The following is a 24853-nucleotide window of genomic DNA, read 5'->3' as shown; positions in this document are numbered from 1 at the left end:
GACAAAGAAGAGATAAATATAGAAGGGTGACTAGACTTCACTTGACGCTATTTCTGGATCAAGTATGGAGAGAGATCCGAGAAGGTTTTCTATTTGTAAGGAAGAGAGACTAAAACATAGTTGCCTTCTAGAAGGCCACAGGCCTGCACAGCAGTTTTGTTTATGCTTCTACTTTTCTAAATCCCTGCATTCTCACTAGTTGGAAACAGTGCTGTTCAGCCAAAATGTCATTATGCGTTTAAGTGAGTAACCAGATTAGATTTTCTGGAGCAGGACAGCAATGTGTGTGGCATTTCAATCTAACGGAAACAAAGCTGACAGCACATTGTACAAGCGTGTAGCAAATCACAATGCCAAGCAGAGTAAACTAAGCCACATAATACTTCAGGAAAATAACCAAAGCCCTGCAGTATCTCTGAGAGGATGTCTTGTGTTTTCCCACTCTAAAATGATTAGTGACATTCTAACTAGTTCCAATTATGGACACAGACTAAAGAGGACAACAGGGACCTCCCAACTACAGTATGTAGTGCTTGACTGACACATGGCTCTGCGGATGAATGTTTCTGCCTGTTCCAGTCCTTTCCTCCAGAGTACCTCAGTTAAAATTCCTTCCATTGAGTAATTTCTATCCAGATCCTGGCTGTGCTGTCTTTGTTCCCATATAAAAGAAAACCTGCAGGCAGAAAGCAGTGCCATCTGCCAAGTCAGAAGCTGCTTTAATGGGCAAGTTTGGTGTGAAGGGGAACAGACTATTACGCTTTATCTTCGGCAGCAGGAATGATGTTTTTCCTTTCCCAGGAGTAGATTACAGTGAGCATACTCACACCTGAAGTATTTGTTACACAAATATACATAGATCTCAATGGATACTGCACAAGCAGCCTCTAGAAAAAGAAAAAACGCAGCCAGCAACCCTTTTTTCCTGTTCGACTTGCAATTCAATCTTCACATTTCTCTTTACCTGTCAGACCAGTTGGGTTTTTTCTGTGACAGCTTCATCAGCCTCCACTTTCTATTCCTGTAAGCAAATGATAACCCCGCCATCACACCTAGGATGTATGAGCAGTGGCAAGGCAGAAGCGTCAAGGCCCTATTGTCCCTACACAGAGAATTCTGCACTGAAGCTGTATCTGAACATTTTTTTTCCAAGTTTCTTGTCCCTTTTCCATAACTGTTTTGACTGGATGGTTTGCTCTGAAGTTTCATCTGGAGCAGATTTGGGATTCGCGTGGCCCAGTTCACGTTTCACAAGAAACAATGAAAAAAACTTCCTCTGAATATTTTCATCCTTGCAAATATCTTCAGGGCTAGGAAAAGATCTTTCTATTCTTGCCAATTAACAAGCATAGTTTTTATCCTTCCTTGTTGGGTAATCTTCTCATTAGACCATCTTCGGAGAGAATAGCGGATTCTCTCTGGGCTACTGGCAGTTTTACTTAATTGCATATTTAACTTTTTATTCAGCACTTAAACTCATAATGATAAGAAATACACACACGCAAGCAGCAAACTATTATCTGCCATTTAAACTCCCTAGAGAACTCATAAACATCTTAATATTTCTGTTCCTTTCAAAAGAAAAGTGCACACATTCCACAGCTGGGGAGGGGAGGATGACAAACACATATAAAGCATAATTTCAGTGATATATTAGCCATTAATGACAAAACTCCATCTTGGGAAGGGGGGTGGTGTTTTAGTCCTTAAGATATTTTTAAAAGTTCTGAAAAAATCAGCCAACTCAATCAGTGCTAAACAGAAACTGGTATTGGAGGCCCTACTACAGCTTCCTCCTCCCCATCAGGCAGAGTACACCATCAGGGCACAGCAACTTTACTTTTCTTCTCCCCCTCCCAACTCTGAGTGCTGAATTAAAAAAAATATTTTACGGATGCTAGTATCCATAGTAATGCATTTCCTATTTGATTCCAGCGCTACAGAATTTGCTCTGGAACACACTTGTTGCCCCTGGATTGTGCTCTGAAATGGCAACTTCTATTTTAAAATGCTTCCAGGCCTTATGACTGCAAAACCTTTGAAGTATGAATGGTCTATAATCAGCAACAAAGCCGCTGAACTATTCAGAAACATCAGAACAGCTTCATATTAACTATTATCCTTCATCACGGTATGCTAAGTATAGAAATTAACGTTGATAGCACTTCAGAAGGATCTGATTAATGGATCACCTCAGAGTTGTAAAAACCTGACACTCCTCTATGCAGGCGCAAAACCCCACTACTTCCAAGTCTGCCAAATCCTCCAGTTTCCCCATGAAAAATTTCTGTGAGTCAGCTAATTCAAAAAACAGTGTGATAAAGAAAATGAGAGTGTTGGAAACGTGAATTTATCATCGTTATTGTATTATAAGCTTTTCTAGTTCCTCTATTAAAAATCTTTTCAATACACAAAGCCACCAGATATTTCCAGTCTGCTCCGTCAAAGCGCAAAGGCTTTGCTGGGGACAGCAGTTCTACTTGGCAAAGGTAAGACCATACCCAGACCTTGGCAGACCTTCCAGCTGACCACTAGCAGCAAACATCCTGCTGTCAGCAAACATGGAGTGTGAGGTTTAAGAAAAGGAAGGGTACCTGAAAGCCTTCCAGACATCCCAACTAATCAGATTAACACCAGCAAGGACTCTGTAACATGTAAATGACAATTACTTCAGCTGGTTTTCAGCCTTACCATACAGAACCATCCTGGTTCTCATTTGGGCTGCTTTTTCCTAAGGATGTGGTTTAAAAGCATCAGGGGAATCTTCAAGTTTAAAAGCTGCAGAGCAAAAGGCAGGTAAGCTTTATGTTCTCTAATGAATGGTTACTGCTCCATTTACTTAAGTGGTACTTAGCACCATAAATATCTACTAAACTTACTTGCCATACTGGTGTAATCAGTGTTTTCCCAAGTAATACCCTTCTGTAAATGGATCACAAAAATAAAGAGAATAAGTGAATAAACAACTGGAAATGCCCCTTAAGAAAAGTCTTCAAAGGGAGGAAAGCCTGAAGACCAATGAACATTTAAATCCTTCCCCGTTTAGGCCTATTTCATTGCACAAGATCAAGAATAGTTTCCTCCCCAAATACTGCATAATAGGTTCATTCAAAATCTAGCAAGCTTTCTCACAGAACACACCAAGACACTGTTCTCTCCCCCGCTTTTTTGTCTTTTAAATATGAACACGAGAATTTCACAGCTGATAACATTCTTCTGGAAACTCAGAATATTCTGGAAAAGACTCAAGTTTGGACTACAATGTTGTAAGTAATAGCAAATGTCTCCACATACTCAAATTCTTCATACAGCACTGTGAAATGTAAGCAACAGAACAAGTAGCTTTTACAGGGCAATGGAAGTGAACTCTGGCCTCCAAATTGTAAATAAGGAAAAAAAAAGAAAAAAGAAAAAGCCTACATACCTTCAAAGCACATTTCTGGCCTGTCTCCTTGTTGAAACACTCCAGTACTTTGCCATTGATTCCTAACCCTAGCACCCGTTTGGAGAGTTTGTAGTCATCCGTAACTGCATGTTTTTTTATTTCCAGTTTGACATGGGCCGCTCCCCCAGGCGAGGACTTCACGCTGCTCTTGCTATCCACATGACTCTCTGGCTGGGATTCCTGTTCACCTGCACTTTGTTCCATATCAGGGAAGAGCCTGAGATTACAGAGATACCCAACAGATTCCCTGTGGGTTATCCTCAGCAGAGTCCCTCCTCTTAGGCGATCAAACCCAGTGCTTCAAACAGTCCATTTGCTCGCCATTTAGTCCTGAGTAAAAATGTAAACGAGCGTTAGTAATTGATGCGAACTAACAGTTCTCCCACCTAACCACTTTCCCCTCTCCCTTTGTTAACAAGATGACCAGGTGCTAGAGAGACCAAAAGTGGAGGTTCACCTCAGGAAAGCACACTTTGTTTAGCTTTACAGACCAGTCGCCCCAGTTCCAATATACACAACTATCAGTCTGCAGTTATAAATTACTGCTTTTGCTGCAACAAGTGCCTGCGCTGAGTCTTGGACTAAAGTCTTACTCAGCTAAGCTCTGTACAACAGAACAGAGAGCCTCCGCTTCAAGGAGCTTATAAACCTGTAGCAACAACTTGTTGCCTCAACGTTTTATGTAGAAATCTCTGCAACGGTCCCCTGGCTCACCTCGACACCAAGTTACACAAGAGAACCACCAATACCTGGATTAAACCCCACAGGGGCACTGCCTGGGCAGGCATCGGACCTGATGCCAGGCCAGCGCTTACCAAACGGCCCCGGTCCGCAGAGCGAGGGGCAGGTGCCGCGTTACTTCGGGGACCATCAAACCACCCACAAACTCGGGTACATGGAGATGCAACCGCGTGGCTCCCGAAGCCTCGGAGCTGCCTGACCCCGCTGGGGACCAGAGGGCCTCTGGCCTCTCGGGAGCGCGGCCGCGGGGGAGATACCGGTGCCGGGGCCTCCGAGCCCCGTTAGCACGGCTGAGCCACGAGCAGGCGAGGCGCCGCCGGGGAGGCTGCGGGCCGTTCCTCACGCCGGGGGGGGGAAGGGGGGTGGCGGGCCCGAGGCCCGCCCCGCAGACAGCCGCCCCGGGCGAGGGAGCGGCTCCCGCAGCGGGGGCCGGCGGCGGGGCGGCTCCCTCAGCCCCCCACGCTGCGAGGCGGAGGAGGAGGCGGGAAAGCCCCGAGGCGGGAAAACCCCTGAGGTGAGGTGAGGTGAGGCGAGGCGGGCCCCGCGGCGCGCAGGGGGGCGGCGGCGGCGCCGGGGACCGGCCGGGGTGGGAGTGTGGGGGGGAGGCCCCGCCGCCGGGCCCCGCCGGTGGACGGTTACCTGCCTGTGGCGGCGCGGCGCGGCCCCAGCCGAGGCTTCCCGGTGCGGAGTCCCGGAAGGCGGGGTCTGCCTGGGCCCGCCCCGACGCCCTGGGCAGGTGCGCGCCGCCTCCCCCCCGCGCTGAGGGGAGGCCGCCCGCCGCGGGGCCCGGCCCGACCCCACCCCACCCCGGGGAAGCCGTCAGGTCGGGCCGGGCCCCGCCTGCGCTGAGGGGGGAGCGGAGGCCCCGGCCGGAGCTGCCTCACCCCCCCGCTCCCCCCCCCTTCCTCCCCGCGGCTGCATGGGGCCGGGCGGGCGGTGCCCGGCGGCAGGTTCCTCGGGGAAGGGCGAGCGGGTGGTGGGGAACATCCCCCTCGTGGGGCGGTGTTTTTAAGGCAGCGGCGACGTTATTCATTTATTGGGGTAAACGGCCCTGCTGGAAGGGGGGGGGCAAAGCTGCCTCGGCGGCTCCGGGCTTGTGCCGTAGCGCGCCCGCGCGGTGGCGGCGGGGGGGGGGCGGAGGCCCGCCGGCCCTTCCCCCCGATCGCTCCGTTGAGGAAGGGGAAAGGATTGACACGTTCACTCTTAAAAACCTGTTTTAAACAGTGAGGACATTGCTATGGAGCAAAGCACTGAGACTCGATGCTGGGCAGACTACGGTCCTTCAGGCGCCATGGCTACCGAACTAGTGGGTGCCGTTACTAAAGGCGACCTCTTCTGCCAAATAAGCAGTCCGAATTTCTTTGCACTTTCATATGCACAGTGAGGATATTAAAAGTGATGGTTCCCACAGCAACTGTCGCTCATCGCTGGTGCACAGAGTGTAGTTATAGGGATGTGAAATGCTGAGTTTTTCCTACATGTGAAGATGAGTCATGCATTGAAATGGAGCTGTATTTGTATCACTGGAAAGAGCTTAAAGTTCACACGCTTTACGAGTTAAAAATACATTTGTCATTTTACATAACATAATGGCATCTGGAGTTCTAGCGGTTAGGAAAATAATTAAAAGGGCTAATGAGTCCTTTCTCCAAGGGATAAAAAGTAGTTCAACTTAGCAGGATGCAGACTGCAGTATATTGCCATGTGATGTGACACTACAGCTATTCCGCCTCAGGTTTCCCTTCCAGGCTTTCAGCAGTTCAGCTACTGGAGGGCCTGGTCCCCTGATTCAGTTCACCTATTCTGGGCTAATCCAATCCCAGAGGAACACAGCTATTTCCAACCTCTCCTTCTCAGGCTTGGCTTCCAGCCTTTTTAGGTTTTGCACCACCTCCCACTGTGGCAATCTCAGGCAAACGTATGCAGAACTGTAAGCTCCCAGGTTGCAAGCCTTCAGTAACGCTGTTCTGTAGTCAGCAGCTTGCTCTTACTTTCCTTCCCACGGCTTCTGCCTGTATCTGCTGTTTTATTTGTCCTAGATGGCAATTCCTATCTCTGCTTCTTTCTTGCTCACAGTCACTGGGGGCCAGACCCTTCAGAAAACTTCTAAATCTCTCAGCTCTCTTCTGTATTTTATAATTTGAGAAATATACTCACTCACACCAATTTCCCAGCCCCACTTCTACACCATTCCCAGCCCCACTTCTGATCTTTCCATGTAGCTCTTACAGAAAAGTCTGTGGCTGACCAAAGCAAGCAGAAGTTACAGCGGCTAGCACATTAAAACTAGCAGAAGGCAATTTATGGCCCTATTCTGGGAAATATTAAACATTGCAAAAATTTCAAGCAGATGTCTACTTAAGGGGTTGCTATTTTTTACAGAGTGTGTCAGAAGCAAGGAATTTCATTAAGAAATTATGACTCTTTCTAACTATTACAAGAATGAGTTTCTATAAAATAAGCTTTGCGTGGAAAGAAAGCAGGAAAGATGAAGGAATAAGACAGGATTCTTCTGTTTGAAGTTAGTTGGTTCTCAGTTACGAACAGTCTCCCACTGAGAAGACTTCAACTGGTAGGATAAAAGACACGTTTTTCAAGTCACTGCTTGACACGATATCTTACTGAAAGCTATGCTTGTTTGGGTTCACTGCTCGATGTTGTCTATATATGCTCTTAGCAAAGTTCACCGTTTTATCAGGAACGAGTAATAAGTTTAAACAAGGCAAAGACCTTAAAAATCCAGTGTGAATCATGGTTAATAAGGCTTTACACCAACCCTCTGCTAATTTCACCCGCCATAAAGTCTGAAAAAGACTTTCCAGCACCAGCCCAAGTATCAAATAGCCTCACTGCACACAAGGATGACCACAGCTAAGGAACAAAAAGCAAATATATTCCTTTGCTTTTTGTGCTCCTTGTTTGTCTTAGGCTGTTGGAGCACAAAGCGTATCTCCACCCAGGCAAAACACAAGTATCATGTGCAGAAAATCTTTAAAACCAGTGACAAAGACAGTATTTCTCAATATCTAAAAGTCTTTGCAACAGAGTGTTTTCACAAGTAACAAGGTGGCAATCTGATACTGTAAGTAACAGCCAAAGTATCCTGTGCTCTTGTACTAAACTAAACCTCTTCCACCAGACACCTCTCCTGATTTTGCGTAGCTGATGCTTTTTACTCAGTGTTATTCTGACAGCGCTGGGCAGCCCCAAAGCAGTCTGGTTTGGTGCTGCACTAGTGAAACGACTTTGCTATAGTGACCCGGTGTGGTGTCTTCGGTGACTGTACCTGCACAGCCGTGTTGGGTACCCACCCATCCCGCGGCTGTAAATCTCAGCCTTTGCAACCCACACGCAGTTTGTACAGGGCTGAGAACATTCATTTGTGCAATAGCCTTCTCTTAAGCTGCTTAAGGTTTTGTAATTTCTCTGACAAGCTCTGGGGGAGGGACCAGGCACACATCTTGGAGTTAACAACCGGGTTAACCATTTAACCCCAACACCTCTGACATCCTGAAGGCAAGCAAGCACAGCGCGGTCCCCTCGGCTGCAGCTGTCCCCACCTGGCTCTGGGAGCATTTCCTACAACATCTGCTTTCAAATGCCAGTTTTAGATCTCCCTGGAAATTACACCTCGTATGATCAAAAACTTACACTGTGGATCCTGCGGCTTCTCTTTGTGCTCGTGGCAGGTTGAGCCGCATTAGCATCCTTTGGAGATACTGGTGATGGAGGACATGCTGACAGGCCCACTGCAGCTTATTGAGCCAGGAGACATTTTTCATTGGAAAAGATGTTTTTATTTATTTATTGATGTTTGCTTTTTGAAGTTTAAAAAAACCTCAGTACTATTACAGGATAAGAGCCCACTACAGCAAAAGTTCTTTCATCCTCACAAAAATCCCTAAAACTGTAAATTAAATATTAATCCTGTTTTTATCAAAAATCCCCAACAACAACAACACAAACCAACTTATTTCAAGAGAGAATTTAGTATCTCAGCTATGCCCGCCTTGCCCCAAACTAGAAGAGTAGCTTATAGGAGAAAGTAACCAAACAATAAGGCCCTAATCTTGCAATAAGGTTTGGGGCAGCAGCCCCTTTTCTCTAAGATAGTGTGTTAACCCTGTGAAGCTTCATATTTTAGCTAGCATGCCATTTGGATATGCTGTTCCTGATTTTATCATGTCTTGGATATCACAGATACCTGCTTTACACATAGAGAGCACTACTGTTTAAATACAGAATGTTCATTATTTTGGCTATCCCGCTGGGTATTTTCACTGTATTTTTGCCATGCTGTAGCAATTCAATAACAGTACTATCTGGGATTAAAGACATTTCAGACTTTCAAATATTTCATTTCTTTCTTAACAAAAAAGAAATAGAAGATCTGAGTTTGCTCTCATCTGGAGAGCTAGGAAAGCTGATGTCATCGAATGTTCTTTGAGGGATGGCATATTTTGGAGGAGTGATACTTACCTGAATGCTACAGTTACCTGAGTTTATTTATATACAAAACTGACTTGCATGGAGGTTAGTCCTTTGATAGCAATGTCTTGTGGAAATCAGTATCAGTTACAATAAAGAAATTACCACTATCAGCTGAAAATAGAGTGACTTATTTTTCTGAAACATTGCTTCCTCTGAGTAACAGCTATATATTTTTTTTGGTGTTACAAGAGATCCACTCTCTGGGATGCATTATATCGATGTCAACAAAGAGAAAATCCTCTGTATTGTCAGGTTGAAGTGAGGACACAGCTTTGTCTGATTGGGCGGTTGCAACAACCTTATTAAATCTCTCAGGAAGTTCTTCAGAAACTGCATCTGTGATATTAAAAGAAAGAAAGGGCAGCTCTACAGAACAGTACTGTGATATGAAGGAGAAGAAAAGAAGCTTCTTGCAGGATTTTTAGTTTAGTCTGTCATGTATGCAGTGGTCTGAAACAGAGACTATACACATGTTTTTTTACCTGTCTTTCAGTTCTGCTCTGGAGGTATCTGTCTCAGACTTATCAAAAAGAAAAAAAAAAAAAAGAAGGGAAAAAAAATTAGAAAGAAAAGCCCAACAACAAGCCAGAAACCAAAATAGTTTCTATTACCCATACAACTGGGAAAGCTCATCAGCAAACAGCCTAGCTCTTTTCTCTCCGTGGCTGAGGCAAAACCAGGTTTATAGCTCTCTTTCATAGGCAATGATGTTTACCTGATGCTTTGTGATCACCAAACTAGAACAACTTCTCTTTTAATCTCAACACCCTCTGCTCTGACCTGGGATTATAACGTGGTTTCTAGGAAGAATTACAAATTCTAGCTATGAACCAGCTGCTAGTAAAGGAAAGGGAAGTCTCAAGAGCACCAGTCTCACAATCTGCAAAGCATGTCCCAATACCTGACTTAGTTCCTCAAGATTGCTTCCTCCCTGTTGGCACACACTCAGCAGGTATTTTTCGATAGAAATACAGAAGAGGGTAGAACAGTTGCTTTTATAATCCTGGGCTCAGAGACGTTATTACAGACACCTTGTCTTGATCATTGAGAAGGTTTTGGGAGGTTCCATCCCTGCTTGTGCACTAAGGCTTGCTGTCTGGGGATCTCAGAGCAGAAGGAGCTCTGGGACACAGTTTATTTACATAGGGAGTCAGAGAGATATGGGTTGGACATTTCCATTTCAGCAGAGAGAATAAAAAAGACAGGGTGTTTCATAGAATTATCATAAATCAAAAGCATCATAAATCTTCCAATCTGTCTACAGAAGATGGTGCTTCATTTTATGCTGCAGTGGAGCACAAGAAATTAATCTCTCCCTTTCATTGAAAAAGATCCTGCAACTAATGGCTATGGCAACATTGTCTGACCAATGGCCACCCAGGAATACAATTTTTGCAGAAGCACTGCATTTGATACAAGCAGAAAAGTTCCTAACAGATGCCACACTGCAATCATCTTCTAGGTCACCACATGCCAGCAAGCCTAGGGACAGCGAATATGGTGAGTGCCTTACAGTAACACCAAGGTATTTTTTTGTAGCCTGAAATGAAGCCCGCTGCTGTCCTGCACGTCGTACTTCTCATGGAGCCAGCTGGGATGTCCCTGTATTCATGGCACAGCTCACCCACAGCCCGGAGACTCCTCCATTGCTCCACAGCAGGTTGGGAAATCAAAACTGCAACAGTAAGTTCATCACCCTCTTGTGTGTCACTGATTACAGAAATTGGTGTGCCCTACTCAAATAACAAGATGGCCCATCTAAACAAGGGATTTTATTGTTAATGTTAGTTCGGTGGCGTGCTGTTCTTTACATTAGAACACAGGCTAAGGGCCAGAGATGGCCTTATGGCCACACAGCAGCCGGAGGGGCAACTTTCAGTCTTTCATATACAAACTTATAGTGTAAATCTAGTCTCCAGACACACGGACCTCTCTCAAGAGTTATGATTTGGGATGTCATTTTTCATTTACACCACTACAAGATTACAGAACTGTCCAGCTGTCCAGCTGAAGCAGTGTAGCTTACCCTCAGTGGAAGGGGGACTGGCCGCCTGTCTTCTCAAACACACGTCTATCAGTAGATGGTGCTGTTGCGTTGGTGAACTTTCCTAAGGGAACTGGCTCAAGGTTTCTGGATTTTCTTACCTCTCTGACTTCATTGTGAGCATTCTTTGATACCTTCACAACTAAAGCCTATTGCTCAACGATATTGCTCAACAATATTTCTTGTTACCACCTTTGCAATGTCCTGATTCTTCAACACTGAACCCTAGAGAGTATAAACTGGGTTTAAACAACTGATTTGTTGGGATGGAGCAATTTATATTGACTGTGCACAGGTAACCAACTTGCACGAGGCCTGGGACACTGGCAGATCGGGCACACTGTTCTGTTTCTTGCTTAGGGCATTATCATGTGCAGGAGGAATGCCAATGAGGGGAAAAACCTTCAGGCAGAATGATGAAGTACTACTGGGCACTCCTGACTGAAAACTGATCACTAATTTTGTAGATAAAATAGCCCAGGCATTAGCTAGAAAGGTTTCCAATGAAAATTAAAGCTCCTTTCGTTAATACTCGTACGCATTAGCTACTTCAATTTAACGGTCATCTTTCAGGGTCCTGTAGGACTTGTGAAAAGAGCAGCATGGATGCAGCGATCGCAGGTGGAAACCCACTGCGCCGGAATGCAGCGCGTGCTGAGTAACACCGTGTCTGCTGGTGCGAACACCTGTGCTGCTTCCACAGAGCAGAAATACAGAGCTGCCAACTGAGGCCCGTTTCTGCACGTGATGTTTCCGCTGTACAGTTTTTAGCACTGCTTTCCTGCTCCGGAGATACAAATGGCTACTCAGCCAACAGCACCGAGCCTGCACACAAAGACTTTTCCAGAAGAAGATCACTAGATGGAGCCCAATTCTAAGTAAAAAAATACGTGAAGCTAGCTTCTCAAGGTCTGCGCTGGGCTGCAGCCCTCCTGCCTTACGGCACACTATAGCTATGACCTCAGCCTCTCCCCCAAGGCTGAAGATGAAATATCTTCTGAACGAGCAGGTCAGCTACGGTTTGCAGGAGACTTGTGGTGCAAGTGGTGCAGCCACTTCCTACTCTCTAGTCTAGCTCTGTTCAAATCCATCGTGCTGCTGCACCACCAATGAAAGGTTTTAAATAATGCCAAATTTCGATATGAAGGAGCACATGCGTGCAGGCGTCCCCCTGCAGCCCGGTGCCGGAACTGCGAAGGTAAGCCTTCGAATGGTCTGTTGTGCTTGCTGTGCACAGAAAGGGCGAGGACTCAAAACTCCTCTGCTATCCCCTCGCCTCTCCTGTGAATCTACACGTATTCTGATGAAGCTTGAGCTGAAGCTTCCCTTAGGCTCAGAAGCAAAGGGCTCAAGGGGTGCGTGCGTGCACGATGACATCCCCATCCCTCTGGGTACTCAGATGGCCCTCAGCACCTCTCCCGGAATAGCTCAGAATTATTAGTAGCACTCATTGCCCCTGGTGTCGTAAAGAAGAGGAATGGAAGCGTGCAGAAGGTGAAGCAGCTGCTAAATGAAGCAGCTGGGAGTTAAAGGCTGAGTCAGGAGCTGAGCACAGGCTTCCTGTGCCCAGGCTCATGTGCTGCCCATGAGAACACCCTTCTAACCTTATCCTTACCATCATCATCCCCCCCTCTGCTCCTGGCCTGAACAGCACAATGATTACTAATCTTTTTAATATTCAACCTACTTCAGCGGAGGTGACAGACAGCCCACTCGCCTGGTCTCTCATATCTCTGATATGCGAAGAGGTGGCAACTTGTGGCAAAAGAAGAATGATCAAGCTTTTAAGTGTTTAAACGTAAAAGGTTCAATAACCCTAAAAGTAACTGAAATATTTCCTAGTGGGTCACCCGATTTTAACTTGAGAACGATCTGTGAATGCAGGACAAAATGGTGATGGCGTAGCCCTTCCCGAGCTGAACTCCGAGCGCACCGGCGATTCCCTGACGACCCAGGCAGGAGACCACCCTGCGCAGCGCGACAGCCGCGCTTTCGCCGCCCGGGCAGCGCAGCGCAGCGCACCCGCCTGCCCCGGCTGCGCCCCCGCGGAGCGGCCCGGCCCCCTCTGCGCCCCCGGCCAGCTCCTCCCGGGGAGACGCCCGGCCTCCGGCTGCCGCAGCGCCCGGGCAGGGGCCGGCGGCCGGGGCCGAGAGCCGCGAGAGGGGCGCGGAAGGCAGGTTCAAAAGAAGAAGGGTAACTGCAGGTGCGCGGAAAAAAGGGCGGGTGAACAGACGGGCGGCGCCCACAGCTCCGGCGGCGCCGGGACATGCCCGCGCGCGCCGCTCCCTCCCGCCGCCGGCCGGCGGCACCGCGCATGCGGCGGGCGGGGGCCGGCCCGGGGGCGGCCATTGGCGGGCGGGGGCGGGCCCGGGGGCGACCAGTGGCGGGCGGGGGCGGGCATTGGCAGCGCGCGCCGCGGCGGCCCCGCGTTCCTGGAAAGTTCTTGGAAATGGATCAAAGGCGTTTCCGCGAACACGCGCGGCGGCGGCTCCGCGCAGCCTCTCCTTCCCTCCCTCCCTCCCTCCCTCCCCTCCCCGCCCCGGCCCGCCCCGGGCTCCGCTCCCCTCCCGCCCCCCTTCCCTCCCCGCCGCCAGCCGCGCTGCCATCGACGCGGCCGTTATGGACACATCTATTTATACCTTCCCCCCCCCCCCCCCCCCTTTTTTTTTTCCTCCCGCGTGGCTGATATCGGAAGAGTGATGTGAATACAATACGATTCCAGGAATCCCTCACTTCCTGGAACAGATTAAAAGGGGCAAACAAAAGATTACTGAGTAGGGCGGTGGGGTTTTTTTTTTCGCGGAGCTTCATTACTTCTGGAGTCAGTGAAAAAGCAGGTTGCTGCTCTCCCCGCTCTCTCCCCTTCAGCGTTTGGGGAGATATTATTTATTGGTATCTATTTATTACTATTTCAGAGTGTTCTGAATATTTTTTCTAAAAGATTGCTCTGAAGGAAGTTTAGTTCCTCTTTAAACATAAATAATTTCCCTTTTCTCTAGTTATTTTTAAAACTTTTTTTGTTGTTGTTTTCTGAAAAGCAGAACAAGAATACATTATTTTCTAAAGCACTGAGAGTGCACACATTTTTCTGGCCAAAGTTGCTAAACAATGTGCAAAGTCTTTCTCGGAGAGCCTGATTTCCTTCTGCTTGGCTTTTTCTCTGTCTGAAACACAACCAACTGCGGAAGGGGTTTGCTGGGACTCTCCAGCCTTCTCTTACTGTGAACCCCTAACCAGAGGCTGGAACTAGCTTGCTTGTTCTGGGAAGCAAAGAAAAAGGAGACGAGAAGAGAAAAAGAGAAGAGAAGAAAGCATTTCCCACCTTCTTGAAGACTTAATGCTTTTCACTTGGTCCAGGAGTGACATGATCCTCTGTGTTCAGGGGTAAGATACTTTGCAGCCTTCTTGTAAAAGCTGTGGTTTGATAATTGTAATTAGTAAGATTCTCTGGGACAGTTTTTCAGCTCGTGTGAGTTGCCATGTGTGATTGTAATGGCACGGGAACGGCTTATGCTGGCCAAGTGCTAAGTTCTGAGTGTGTCCCCTGTGTGTCTGCTTTTTAGATGCTGTGGCCAAAAATCATGGGACCATAAAGTATTCCTGCTTTCCGTGCTTTCTATTGCTGTAAAACTACATGGTATTCAAAGTCTTTGGGGGAGTAAAAATTAGGAAAAACTTGGAGTGTGTTGTTCAGTGGTGTGTGTCTGTCTGCGTGTGTAGCACCAGCTGGGACACAGACCCGAGACCACTGTCGGTGTTCTCTAACGTCCTGGTGGAAACAGACTGCTTACAGGGAAAAACTTCCCCGGAGTTCAGATGTTTTTGTCTATTTCTAAGTAAATATTTATGCTAAACACATCATTTCGTTTTTCTATTGCTTTTATGGGCAATGTATGTACATATATACAGACTTACCGTACCCAGCATTCTGTAGAATGAAAGCCGTAGGGGGCACATGGGTAGTGACACCACCTTTGTTCAGTAAAACAGGTAATATCCAAGTCTCTCCTCCGGTATCGGTGTCTGGTACCGGTGTGTGTTGGCACTTCAGTGTCTCTGTGATCAGCTCAGGTCATCAACACACGTAAAGACCCGGTCTGCAGGAATCATCCAGCATTTTTACACATGCTGCATATTGGGAAAGTGCCGGCATTTGTTTCAGCCTGAGCCGTAATGTCAGTATTGCCCATCCCTCCTGCGCCTCAGCGCATTTTCCTCAGAGGCAATGCGTTTGCCTTGTCTGCTTTCAATGACTAAAGTACGGGGATTTTTCTGCCATTTGCCCCCAAAATCCGTTCCACAGACAAGCAGAGCTGGTGCTTACCAATACTTTCCTACTACTCAAATGGGTTTGTTTTCACTCTCATTTTCAGTCTACTGCTGCAGTTCCTGTAGCCACAGCAAAAGGAATTCATTGTTCAACTTAGGCTTTGTGAAACCCTTATCTGAAGCTTTTCTCCAAGGCTAACATACCAGAGCTAGTGCTTCCCTTCACCCACTAAGAACTTGTTATGTAGCCAGATGTGTAGATGACTGTCTCTTAATATCTTTTTTAATGACTGTTTATTGCTCAGTTTTCATTATCCTCTAGGATTTCATACATCCTGGACTCCATACTCTCCTTCCTATTCAGACCAAGCTCTCATGGGACTCTTGGGATGTGGCTGATAGAAGGGAGAGCAGCTCAACACACTTTTTCTTGTACTATTTGTACTGTTTTACCAAGTTTAGCTTATCAGCAAAGTAACTGCAAAGCTAACACTAAATAATAGCAGACATATCTAATTTTCTTGAACTTTCTTAGCTTTCCAAGGCTTTCTGAAACACTACTTGCCAAAGTACAGGGAAGTTCATTTGCTGTTTCTCTAGAGACTCCACACACACTACCAGCTAGACATGTCAAATTCTATATATCTGTTTTCTCTCTCATAGAAGCTGTTGTACTAACACTTTGTTTAGTCCTGATCCTCCACATGGATCTCCTCCACTTTCTTACAAGCACTAATTATTTTCAAATACTTTGTCCCATTAAAGGGTTGACTTTTTCACGTCAGCGTACCTTTTCAACATGTCCTTATCCCAGCAAACTCTTCTTATCCCTCTTGCAAATGTACTTGTATTGTAAGTTGTAGCTGCCATTCCTTGCTGATCCCTCTGCTCTCCCTTTCCCGTGCTTGGAGCTGCTCTGTTTGGTCACAGCAGCAGCTCTTCCTTCTTCAACCTATGTACAAAGTTGTTTAGGACACCAGCACCTCCCGGTCTATGAGAGTTTCTAATCCCTCTCCTCTGTTCCCTGTGCTCCTTTGAGACTACGGCTCCACTAGAACTTTTTGTAGGGGGAGAGAGGGGCATAAGGCAGGTATATAGAAGGAAAACAGGAAGCATGGACCTTCCCTGGCTGCGGTGGAAGAATCTCCACCGTGACTGCATGGGGTCTGGGCTCCTTCAGCTTTGGGTGGCAGAAAGCGTAAGGCAGCAGAGAGTGAGTGCAGTGGGAAACCTCACCTCAAGCACATGGGCTCTGCCTCAGAGACACCCACTGTGGTTCTGCAAAAGAAACCTACTGACAAATTCACATAGTTGATGTGTCTTTTGGAGGACCGAACTGTGAACTGGTATGGCCCTTGAAATTAATGACTTTCTGCAATGAATCGGGAGTACATTTCCCCATGTAGCTTTGTTCTCTCTCCCTTCCTTCACAGTCTCTAAGCCAATTCCTAATTTCCTTTCCGAAGTAGGTATATAAAAAGAAAAGAAAGTTCCTCCATGCGAGGAACAAGAAAAGTCTTCCTCGTGTTCAAAACCTTTCCCAAAGGGTAGGCCAGAAAAATTTTCTACGAGAAAATAAGTGCAGGGAGATTTGGAATTTGGACTGCAGTATTCAAGTGCTGGGGAGCGAGTGGACAGTGAGCAGTGCAGGACTGATTTCACTTAACATTGGTCACAGTCATTTTCAGCTCCGTGAATAGTTGGTGTAAGAACGCACCTGAGAGAGACTGCTCTGCCAACAGTCCTGTGTAACACCCTCTTTGCACAGCACCAACTATTATATTAGGTTCAGTACAGCGAAGGATCTGGTTTACAGTCCTCCTTGCTCAAAAAGGGGGGAAATGGAGAATCAGGAATCTCCGTTCCTCAAGAAGGCAGGCAGCTAGACATTTGTTAAGACCATGACATTAAGAGGAAGACATTCAAATATCTTTAAAAATGCAGCCCTCAACACCTACAAATGTAGCTCGGGTGGGACTTATAAGAAAACTCAGAGATTTCCCAACAGCCATCTCCAGGTATAAAAGCATATTCAGATCCACTGTTCTGTGAAAGCCACTGAAAACAGTCTCTGTGATCAAGGGTGCCTGCTGAAGATAAGGGCCAGCAATTGCTTTTATTAGGTTTGGCTTCCTACGCATTAATAGAAATTAAGAAATGAGAATCAAATGCCATGAATGCCAAGTAGATATCCTGCTTCTGAAATGTGATTTGACATATAGAAAAAGGAAGAATGTTTTTTTCTAAATACCAACAGAATAGTGGGGTTTTACCATGTATTGCATGGGCAAGAAGCATCTCTCCATAGTTTCAATTTTACCAGTGGTTTTACAAAAACCACACTGCAAACCTACACGGTTTTATTAGAAATGCAGAGTCATGGAACTGGTCGTGGCTCTCACAAATCATTGTGAAGTTGTTTTCAGGTTATCTCTAATTTACTTTTCCCTCAAATCCCTTCTTTCTGCTCCGTGTCCCATCCTTGAGACTCAGCAGTCCGAGAAGGTGGAGTGCAGCTATGATCGGGTGCAGATCAGTTTACAACACATTTATGTATGTACCTAAAGTGTCACTGTTCACATAAAGCATGGAGAAGGAGGAAGGGAAGTGCTTATGACTTCAGAGTGTCCTTCCGCTTCTCTCTTCAGTGATGTGGGAGGAGGTGGCTGCTGCTTTTGCAATCCCCATCAGCTCCAATGGTGCCGTGACGGTCCCCCATTGAGCACTGTGTTGTATTTCTCTGGAAAGTCAGCCAGCTTTTATGTTAAGTGTCTGAAAGAACCTCTCTAGCAAGTGAGCGCATGTGGGGGATGTAACACAGGGCAGCAGTACAGGGCTCACAAAGGCAGAGAGCCTAGAAGAAAAGACAGAAACTAGTATTTATGCTCAGGAGCTTGCCTGGGAATTAAGACTTCCCTGGCCCATGAGAGCTGCAGGCTCCGTGAAACTGCACTTAGATGCTGAATGGCTACACTAATGCCCTCTTTAGGCCACAGATGGATTAATGCTCATAGCAGCCCAGCCATGGCAGAGCCTCCTACTGCTGTAATCCGGCAGGGATTACAGTCGCAGTGAGGTCTCCGCTGTGCCGTTGAACGCTAGGGTTTGTGTAGTGCATGGGCTTGGCTAAAACAAGAATTCCCATTATTCTACTACAAGATCAGCTCACCCTGAGTTCTAACAGACACATTTAGGATCAGGTCAACCTTGAACAGACAGTGGGTAGGACAAAACTCAGGATATTCCTAATTCTGCTTCTAATTATATTACAGTAAATGACTAACAAACCCACTGGCAGAAAAATAAATGCTCCAACATTGTAATGATGCAAGTGAAGCTGTAATGCTGCTATGAACCTTATTGCCTCTGAAACTACATCTTAAAAGGCAACATCTAAAAATATCAGGTTTCAAATCAACCTAAACTGAAAGATAGACTACCTTTTACAAGGCGAAAGAGGCCAACTCTCTCTCCCTGTTTCTAAGGGCTCATCTTTAGCTGTGTAGTTTTTTCCCCCCTTGCCTCTCTCTGTTTGAAACAATTGTATTGAGGATCTTTTTATAAAACATGACTGTTGTAGTACACCGTAGCATGCACTGAGCAGACACTGCAACCTATTTCAAGGCAAGGAGAAATAGTGGAGTATGCCTTTCATTTCAGACCTCATCCTTTGCTGGCGGAGGAAAAGATCAGGAGGCTGTCACTCAGGGGCATTGCGGTGGAACTGCCAGAGCCGATCATGCAGCCTCTCCCAGTTACAGCCTTCCAGGAGGAGTCTGCGCCTGCCTTTGCAGCACCAGTTCCAGACAGCAACCCGCCTCAGACACGAGACCCTGAAGAAGACCTTCTCTGCATTGCAAAAACCTTCTCCTACCTGCGAGAATCTGGTAAGGCTCAACACACAAAGTCTTGGGGTCAGAAGGCTACAGGGAGCAGGGAGCCAACTCTACAGTCGGAGCTCCAGGAAGGATCTCCTGATCCCACTTCAGATAGGAACCTGGTTCTGTCACAGCCATGGCTGACTCTTGTGGATGCAGCAAGCGTATCTGCAGTCTCTACAAACTTGTATCACGAAGTAATTTATTACTAGTGTAAGCAAAACTTTGTCTTTTATAACTGAATCAGGAGAAAGAATTGCAAAAAGGCCCCTATTTCTCTGTAAACTGCAGTAGCTGCAGAAGTAGTCATCCTCACCACAAGCCCCTGCAAAGCGATGACAAGTGTAGGTAGAAAACCCTTAGAACTTGACATGGTCTTAATTTCTAAAGGTCTTACCAAGTCTAGGCCTGGTTGCTTCCCAGGCCCTGAGCTCAGTAGGCTTCAAGGCTTCCCTAAATACACTGGCAGTCCTTTAATACATTCTTTCCCTAACAAGTTCTTTCTGGGATGCTTTTCCAGGTTGGTACTGGGGATCTATCACTGCCAGTGAGGCCAAGCAGCATCTCCAGAAGATGCCTGAGGGCACCTTCCTGGTACGGGACAGCACCCACCCCAGCTACCTGTTCACACTCTCTGTCAAGACAAATCGAGGTCCCACCAACGTGCGCATCGAATACACTGACAGCAAGTTCCGCCTAGACTCAAACTACTTGTCCAAACCTCGCATCCTGGCCTTCCCTGATGTGGTCAGTCTTATCCAGCATTACGTCATGTCCTGCACAACGGAAAGCAAGAATGAGGCTCCTTACCCGCCTCCGTCTCCTCTACCTCCCATGCAAAAAGAGATGGCAGCAGCTGCAGTACACTTGAAGCTCATCCGGCCGCTCAGCCGCAAAGACAACATCCCCAGCCTACAGCACCTGTGCCGGCTACGGATTAACAAGTCTACGGCCGACGTGGACCAGCTCCCTCTACCTAGGCGGATGGGGGACTATCTGAAGCAATACCCTTTCCAGCTCTGAAGCATGACCGTTACTTCTCAGGCATGACAGAAATAAGAGAACTTTGTGTCTTTGTCCCGCTAAAGCGCGGCATCAGGTGGGCACAGTAAAGACCTGATTATCAGCAGAGACTGCATCCATCTTTCCTCTCCCCTTCTCTCTAAATCCATTCCAGCGCCAGGGAGGAGTTGGTTGTTTCAGTGAACAACGGGACACAATCTGAGCTCTGAACCTCAGGCCGCGGCGCTAGTGGCTGTGAGAAAGTGCTGTAGGCATGTGCACACTACTTGAATTTCAGAGTTGCTGTGACACCAGAAATGTTAACATTGTTATTTTTGCTATTTATTTCCATGGCAGTTTCTCTCCTCATGGTATTTTAAAAGCACCTTTTACTTTATTGTGTTTCTTTTTCTGTTGTGGAGTTAGAGATAGAATAAAGACTTCCAGCCAACTGGCAGCCAAAAATCTGTGGGAATTTGGATTTGGATTCACATCCAAATAGTACCTGTTTGAGCCTGCCCCTGTAACAGGTCAACAGGACTCCACATCCAAGCTCCCCCAGACTTCTGGGGTACGTGGGACTCGGATGACTGTATCTAGACCCACCTCTACAGAGGTAAAGAATGTTTTTTTTCTTCCTTAGCTACAGGGGACTGGGTATTGTAACCTCAAAGCACATTGGTAGCAGCTTGTGCATCTCCCACAGGTGCACGCTGCGTCATAGGTTGTGGACAGGAGACATCTTTGAGGAAGCCCTTCTTCCTTGAGAGCTCTAAGCAGAGATTCTGGATATTGAGCTTGGGCCAGGGAGCACTCATCCCATTTTTTTTCATCTTCCCCATCTCCAAGAGAAGTTTGTCACAAAACATTTAGAAACAAGTAATTAGAAACCCAACTTTCTTATTTGCAGGCAGAGGGATTTGGTTTCAGAGCACTCTGCATTTGGCTGGTGCTTTGAAAGCGCTGTTCCCTGACACTGCCTTGCAAGACGTGGGGCAAGAACAGGGTTGCCTTGACCAGAGGTTCAGAGACAGCTCTGCTGAGCTGCACCAAAACACACACAGCTTCAGGATATTTATTTATTTATTTCTGGGGGGTAACAAGTTACAAGCACCTCAGTAGAAAGAGCTGTCCTTCCTCTCTGCTAACACAATGCCAAACTGCCAGTTGCTCTGCTTCTGCCAGCATTATTCACAAGCCACATGGCTTCAATCAGAGCTAGGCTCTAGCACACACTGGAAACCACAATTCAACTTTTCTGTTTGCCAAGGTCTAGACCTCTCCTCTTCCTTTCTCCGACCTGCATGTTTGTTATCCATCCCTTTTGCACCCCTGCAAATGAAGCACAGTGGCTCTCCCTTGCTCTTTTGTGGATAGGAGGGACAAAGAGCAGATGGGGTCTGCCTGAAACCAAGCATAGACAGGGAAGTTTCCCCTTCCTCTTCATTTGCATGATCCCATCACCTTCCCAGCCTGTAGGAGCCAGTCCATGACACTGAGTGAGAGTGGAGAAGGGAACAGACAGACCTAGAGAAATTATCTTTTGGCTTCTTTTGCCCCTAAGACCCCATAACTTGATCAAGCATGAATCAACGTTCAGGATTCCTTGTTCATCCCTCCCTGCAACTGTCTCTCTAAGGCTCTGTAAATTAGAAGAGACAAATCCCAGCTATACCTGAGAGTTGAGAGAGGAGGTGGAAAAAGATGGGATGGTGACCCAGGAGACAAGCTCAAAAAATGGGTGGAGTTTCTTCCACCCTAACTTAAAGCTGCCCAAAGGGACAAGATGGCCTGATGTGCTTAGTCAGTGTCCTTTTTTTTTTCCTCCACATTTATACAAGTTTGTGCTCTTGCAAGCTTTGTTTTTGATACTTTGATGATTGACAGTGTGCATGTGTGATGTCAGGTTTGCTTTTTATTATATCCTTCCCCCTTGCCCCATATGGCAGCAACCATGGGAAGGTACCGAATGAGAATTAAAACTTACGAGGGCAAAACAAAAAAGAAAACATTTTTTTAAAAAAATAATATAAACCATAAACCACTGAAAAGGCTTCCTTTTATCCAAACACCTCTATCTGCCTGAGGACACTGGGAACAAGGAAACCACAGTTCTTCAAGGAGCAGCAGTGATCTCAGGAAGCCCACATGGCTCAGCCACAGGCTTGGTACCTACAGCATGTGAAAAATCCATCTGAGAAATGCACAGTGGGAAAGGGCAAGTTGTTCAGCTCTCTGAAACTTGCCTCTTACTTGATCTTTACTCTGTTGGGGGTAATGAGGAAGTCAAGCTTGCAGATTTGACCTCATTGCCCCAGGAGAGCCCACCTAAAATGGCAGAAGCACGCAACGAGCATGAACACCTGGTTCGTCCCCCAGCAGGACGACGCAGGGGCTAAGCTGAAGGCTGGAAGCTCATGTGGGCAGGGACCATCTCTGTTATGTGTTTGTTCTGCATCTAGCACAATAGGGTTCTCTAGGTGCTACTGCAATACACAGAATAAACAATACAGTTACTCCAAAACATCAGTTTCTTCTATCTTGAGACAGTTTGTTAAAAATCATTTGACTTGGATTTTAAATAAACATTTTAAATATATTTTAAAGCCTCTTGATGTAAAGTCTTTGGTAAAATCCAAATGCATTAATTCATTTGCTATTCACAGAAATCCTCCCAAGAAGATCAAACTCTTGACCTTTTTTTTTCCCAAACAAGACACAAAAATCTTTAATAAAAAGAAAAGCCCTTTAGATACTGGGAGAGTTAACATCAAAATCATCATCAGTTTGAGCCTGGCTTCTACCACACACAGATGAGCAGCAGCAGACCCCAAGTTACCAAGGGCTGAAGGAATGTTCTTTAACGGTATAGAAAAACACAGGAATGATTTTTGCATTGCTTCTGCGTGCCACAGAAAACCATTACAGTCTAGGGGAAAGGAAATGGAACATAACTGGAAGTTTGGCAACTTGTTTACAGCAGGCTTCAAGTTGGCCCCAAAGAAAAAATCTGCTCATGGTAAATTGAAAGATGAGTTCATGAAAGTCAGACCATGCTTCAGATGGGAGACACAGCACCGGCTTCTCCTCATGTTCTGCTGCCGCTGGGCCTCAGTCTCCCCATATCTGCAGTCTGGCCCAGCACCCTTTCCCCTTCCCATCACCTCAAGTGCCAGACACAGCAGGCGGGAAAACCACCAGGGAGCTGGATCTGCCCTGTGGTGTCAGAGGGAGACAGAGGCCACCTCATCCGTCCTGCCTCTGCAAAATGCAGGGAATGCACTGAGGGAACCCCACTACTGGCACGTGACTCTGCTGCGGTCCCTTCACACTCAATTCCCAGGAGAGATGCTCATGCCACAGTCCCCCCATCCTGCCCGAGGCAAGGCACGGCATGCTCTCAACCACTGGAAACAATAAAATATGCGCAGGAAAAGAACGAAGCTCAATGAGTTCCTCTCTGTCATTTCCCCTTTCTGAATCCACTGGCTTCAGAGTTCAAAATACTGCTTTAAAGTATTCCTAACGCACATGCTGTCCTTTCTGGGCCAGTCGTGGGGCTGGCATTCACTATCAAACATTGTTTCCACAACCTCATCAACGTGAGTCCGTGGGTAGATTTCCATTGCACACCAACCAGGAAACGTTGGCAATGGAATAATTTACTCAAGTTTAAGTTGTTAAACAAAAACTATCACATCCCTCTTGGTTTTACAGGAAATGTGGAAAACGAGCTAGATAGGGTAGAAACAAAACACAAAGTAGGTGGAAAAATGAAAACATAAGGAAGGCAATCACCTTTAAAAGGGAACTTTGAAAATACTGAAAAGAAAGATGCAGCATTTCTGACACATTATTAAGTAATTTCTTACTGGGCTAAACTCTTCCCCTAACTACATATATGAAACCCTGTGGCTCACTTTCCGCAGATTGAAGGCAGAAACAATTGGCATGAGTCAAGCCAATACATAACTGCAGTCACACGTGGTTTTACTGCATTGGCTGTTATCTTAACGACTCCCACTCCTGCATCTTCAGCACATTTTGTTAAAGCAAACAGGTTCATGTTGTGAGAACTCCTGCACCAAACCTCTGTGCAGACTGAACTGATTTTTACAGTTGAGTTCCACATTGCTGGAAACAGGAGCATTTGTGGAAATGCAGACTGACCTTTTTAATCACTGAAGTACGGCTGCAACACCTCTCCGGGCAACACCTGTATAGTTTGCTGAGCCAATGCAGGACAATTTGGTTGGATTATCTCTTGCTTTGCAGTTTCTAACTACAGATAAACACCCGGATGTGGAGCCCTCACTGAAAGTCTGAAAAGAGGACTGATAGGACAGGGAACAGAAATCCCAGTCCATGATGGAAACCATGCTACCGTGGCTCACTGCCACAGCAGCAATACCCTGCAGTTTGTCAGGCACATATGGTATCATTTTCTGTCTTAAATAATCAGCCTTCGGAAAGAGCAACGCATGCAAGGGGAAAATAACCCATTTATGAGCACATGTTCCTGTCCTCTCAAGCTTACTGAAGTCTTATTCTGTTCCCCATATCTCTCAAGCACACAGCTTCCCTTAGCCCAGGCCGGATGAACCAGCAAGAAATGAAGTGAATCAGCAGAGGATATTTAATTCTCTTATGACAGACATGGTCAGGTGTTTCAAGCAATTGATCTATTACATGGCATTTCTCCTCCAAATTCCATCGTCAGTCTTACCTGCTATCTATGAAATAAAGAAAATTAAAATCAAATTTAACTGGACACTGTACGTATGGCTCTTCTGCTCTGCTGAATCATGTTCTCATGTTCAAATCTGTCAGAAGCCAATTATCCCAATCCTTTCCTGTCTCTCCCTAATGACTTCTGAAACACTTGCAATCCTCACAGAAGTGCACTATCCTCTTCCCCACCCCTGGACTCCTCAGCAGTCCAAAGGTTTGGAGCACAGGGTAAAGCAATATCCAGCAAAGATG

At 46.4% G+C, this 24853-nt stretch overlaps 2 protein-coding genes across 2 annotated transcripts in view; one reads left to right on the top strand and one right to left on the bottom strand.

Moving 5' to 3' along the window:
• MAPKAPK3 (MAPK activated protein kinase 3) overlaps positions 1 to 24853 on the bottom strand; it is a 125025-nt gene that overhangs the window by 46790 nt on the left and 53382 nt on the right. Inside the window, exon 3 of the mRNA XM_074836460.1 lies at positions 3425 to 3775. Within this exon, the coding sequence (XP_074692561.1) occupies positions 3425 to 3649 (225 nt within the window). The 5' untranslated portion in view covers positions 3650 to 3775. The remainder of the gene's footprint in view (positions 1 to 3424; positions 3776 to 24853) is intronic.
• CISH (cytokine inducible SH2 containing protein) lies at positions 13517 to 22469 on the top strand. Its single transcript, XM_074836467.1, has 3 exons — positions 13517 to 14105; positions 18651 to 18877; positions 19389 to 22469. The coding sequence occupies exons 1-3, from the start codon at positions 14059 to 14061 to the stop codon at positions 19889 to 19891; spliced, it is 777 nt and encodes a 258-aa protein (XP_074692568.1). The 5' UTR covers positions 13517 to 14058; the 3' UTR covers positions 19892 to 22469.

Source organism: Strix aluco, chromosome 11 (assembly GCF_031877795.1).
Source record: "Strix aluco isolate bStrAlu1 chromosome 11, bStrAlu1.hap1, whole genome shotgun sequence".
Lineage (NCBI taxonomy): Eukaryota > Metazoa > Chordata > Aves > Strigiformes > Strigidae > Strix > Strix aluco.
Note: the sequence above shows the minus strand (reverse complement) of the source record. Positions and strands in the feature narration are given on the sequence as shown.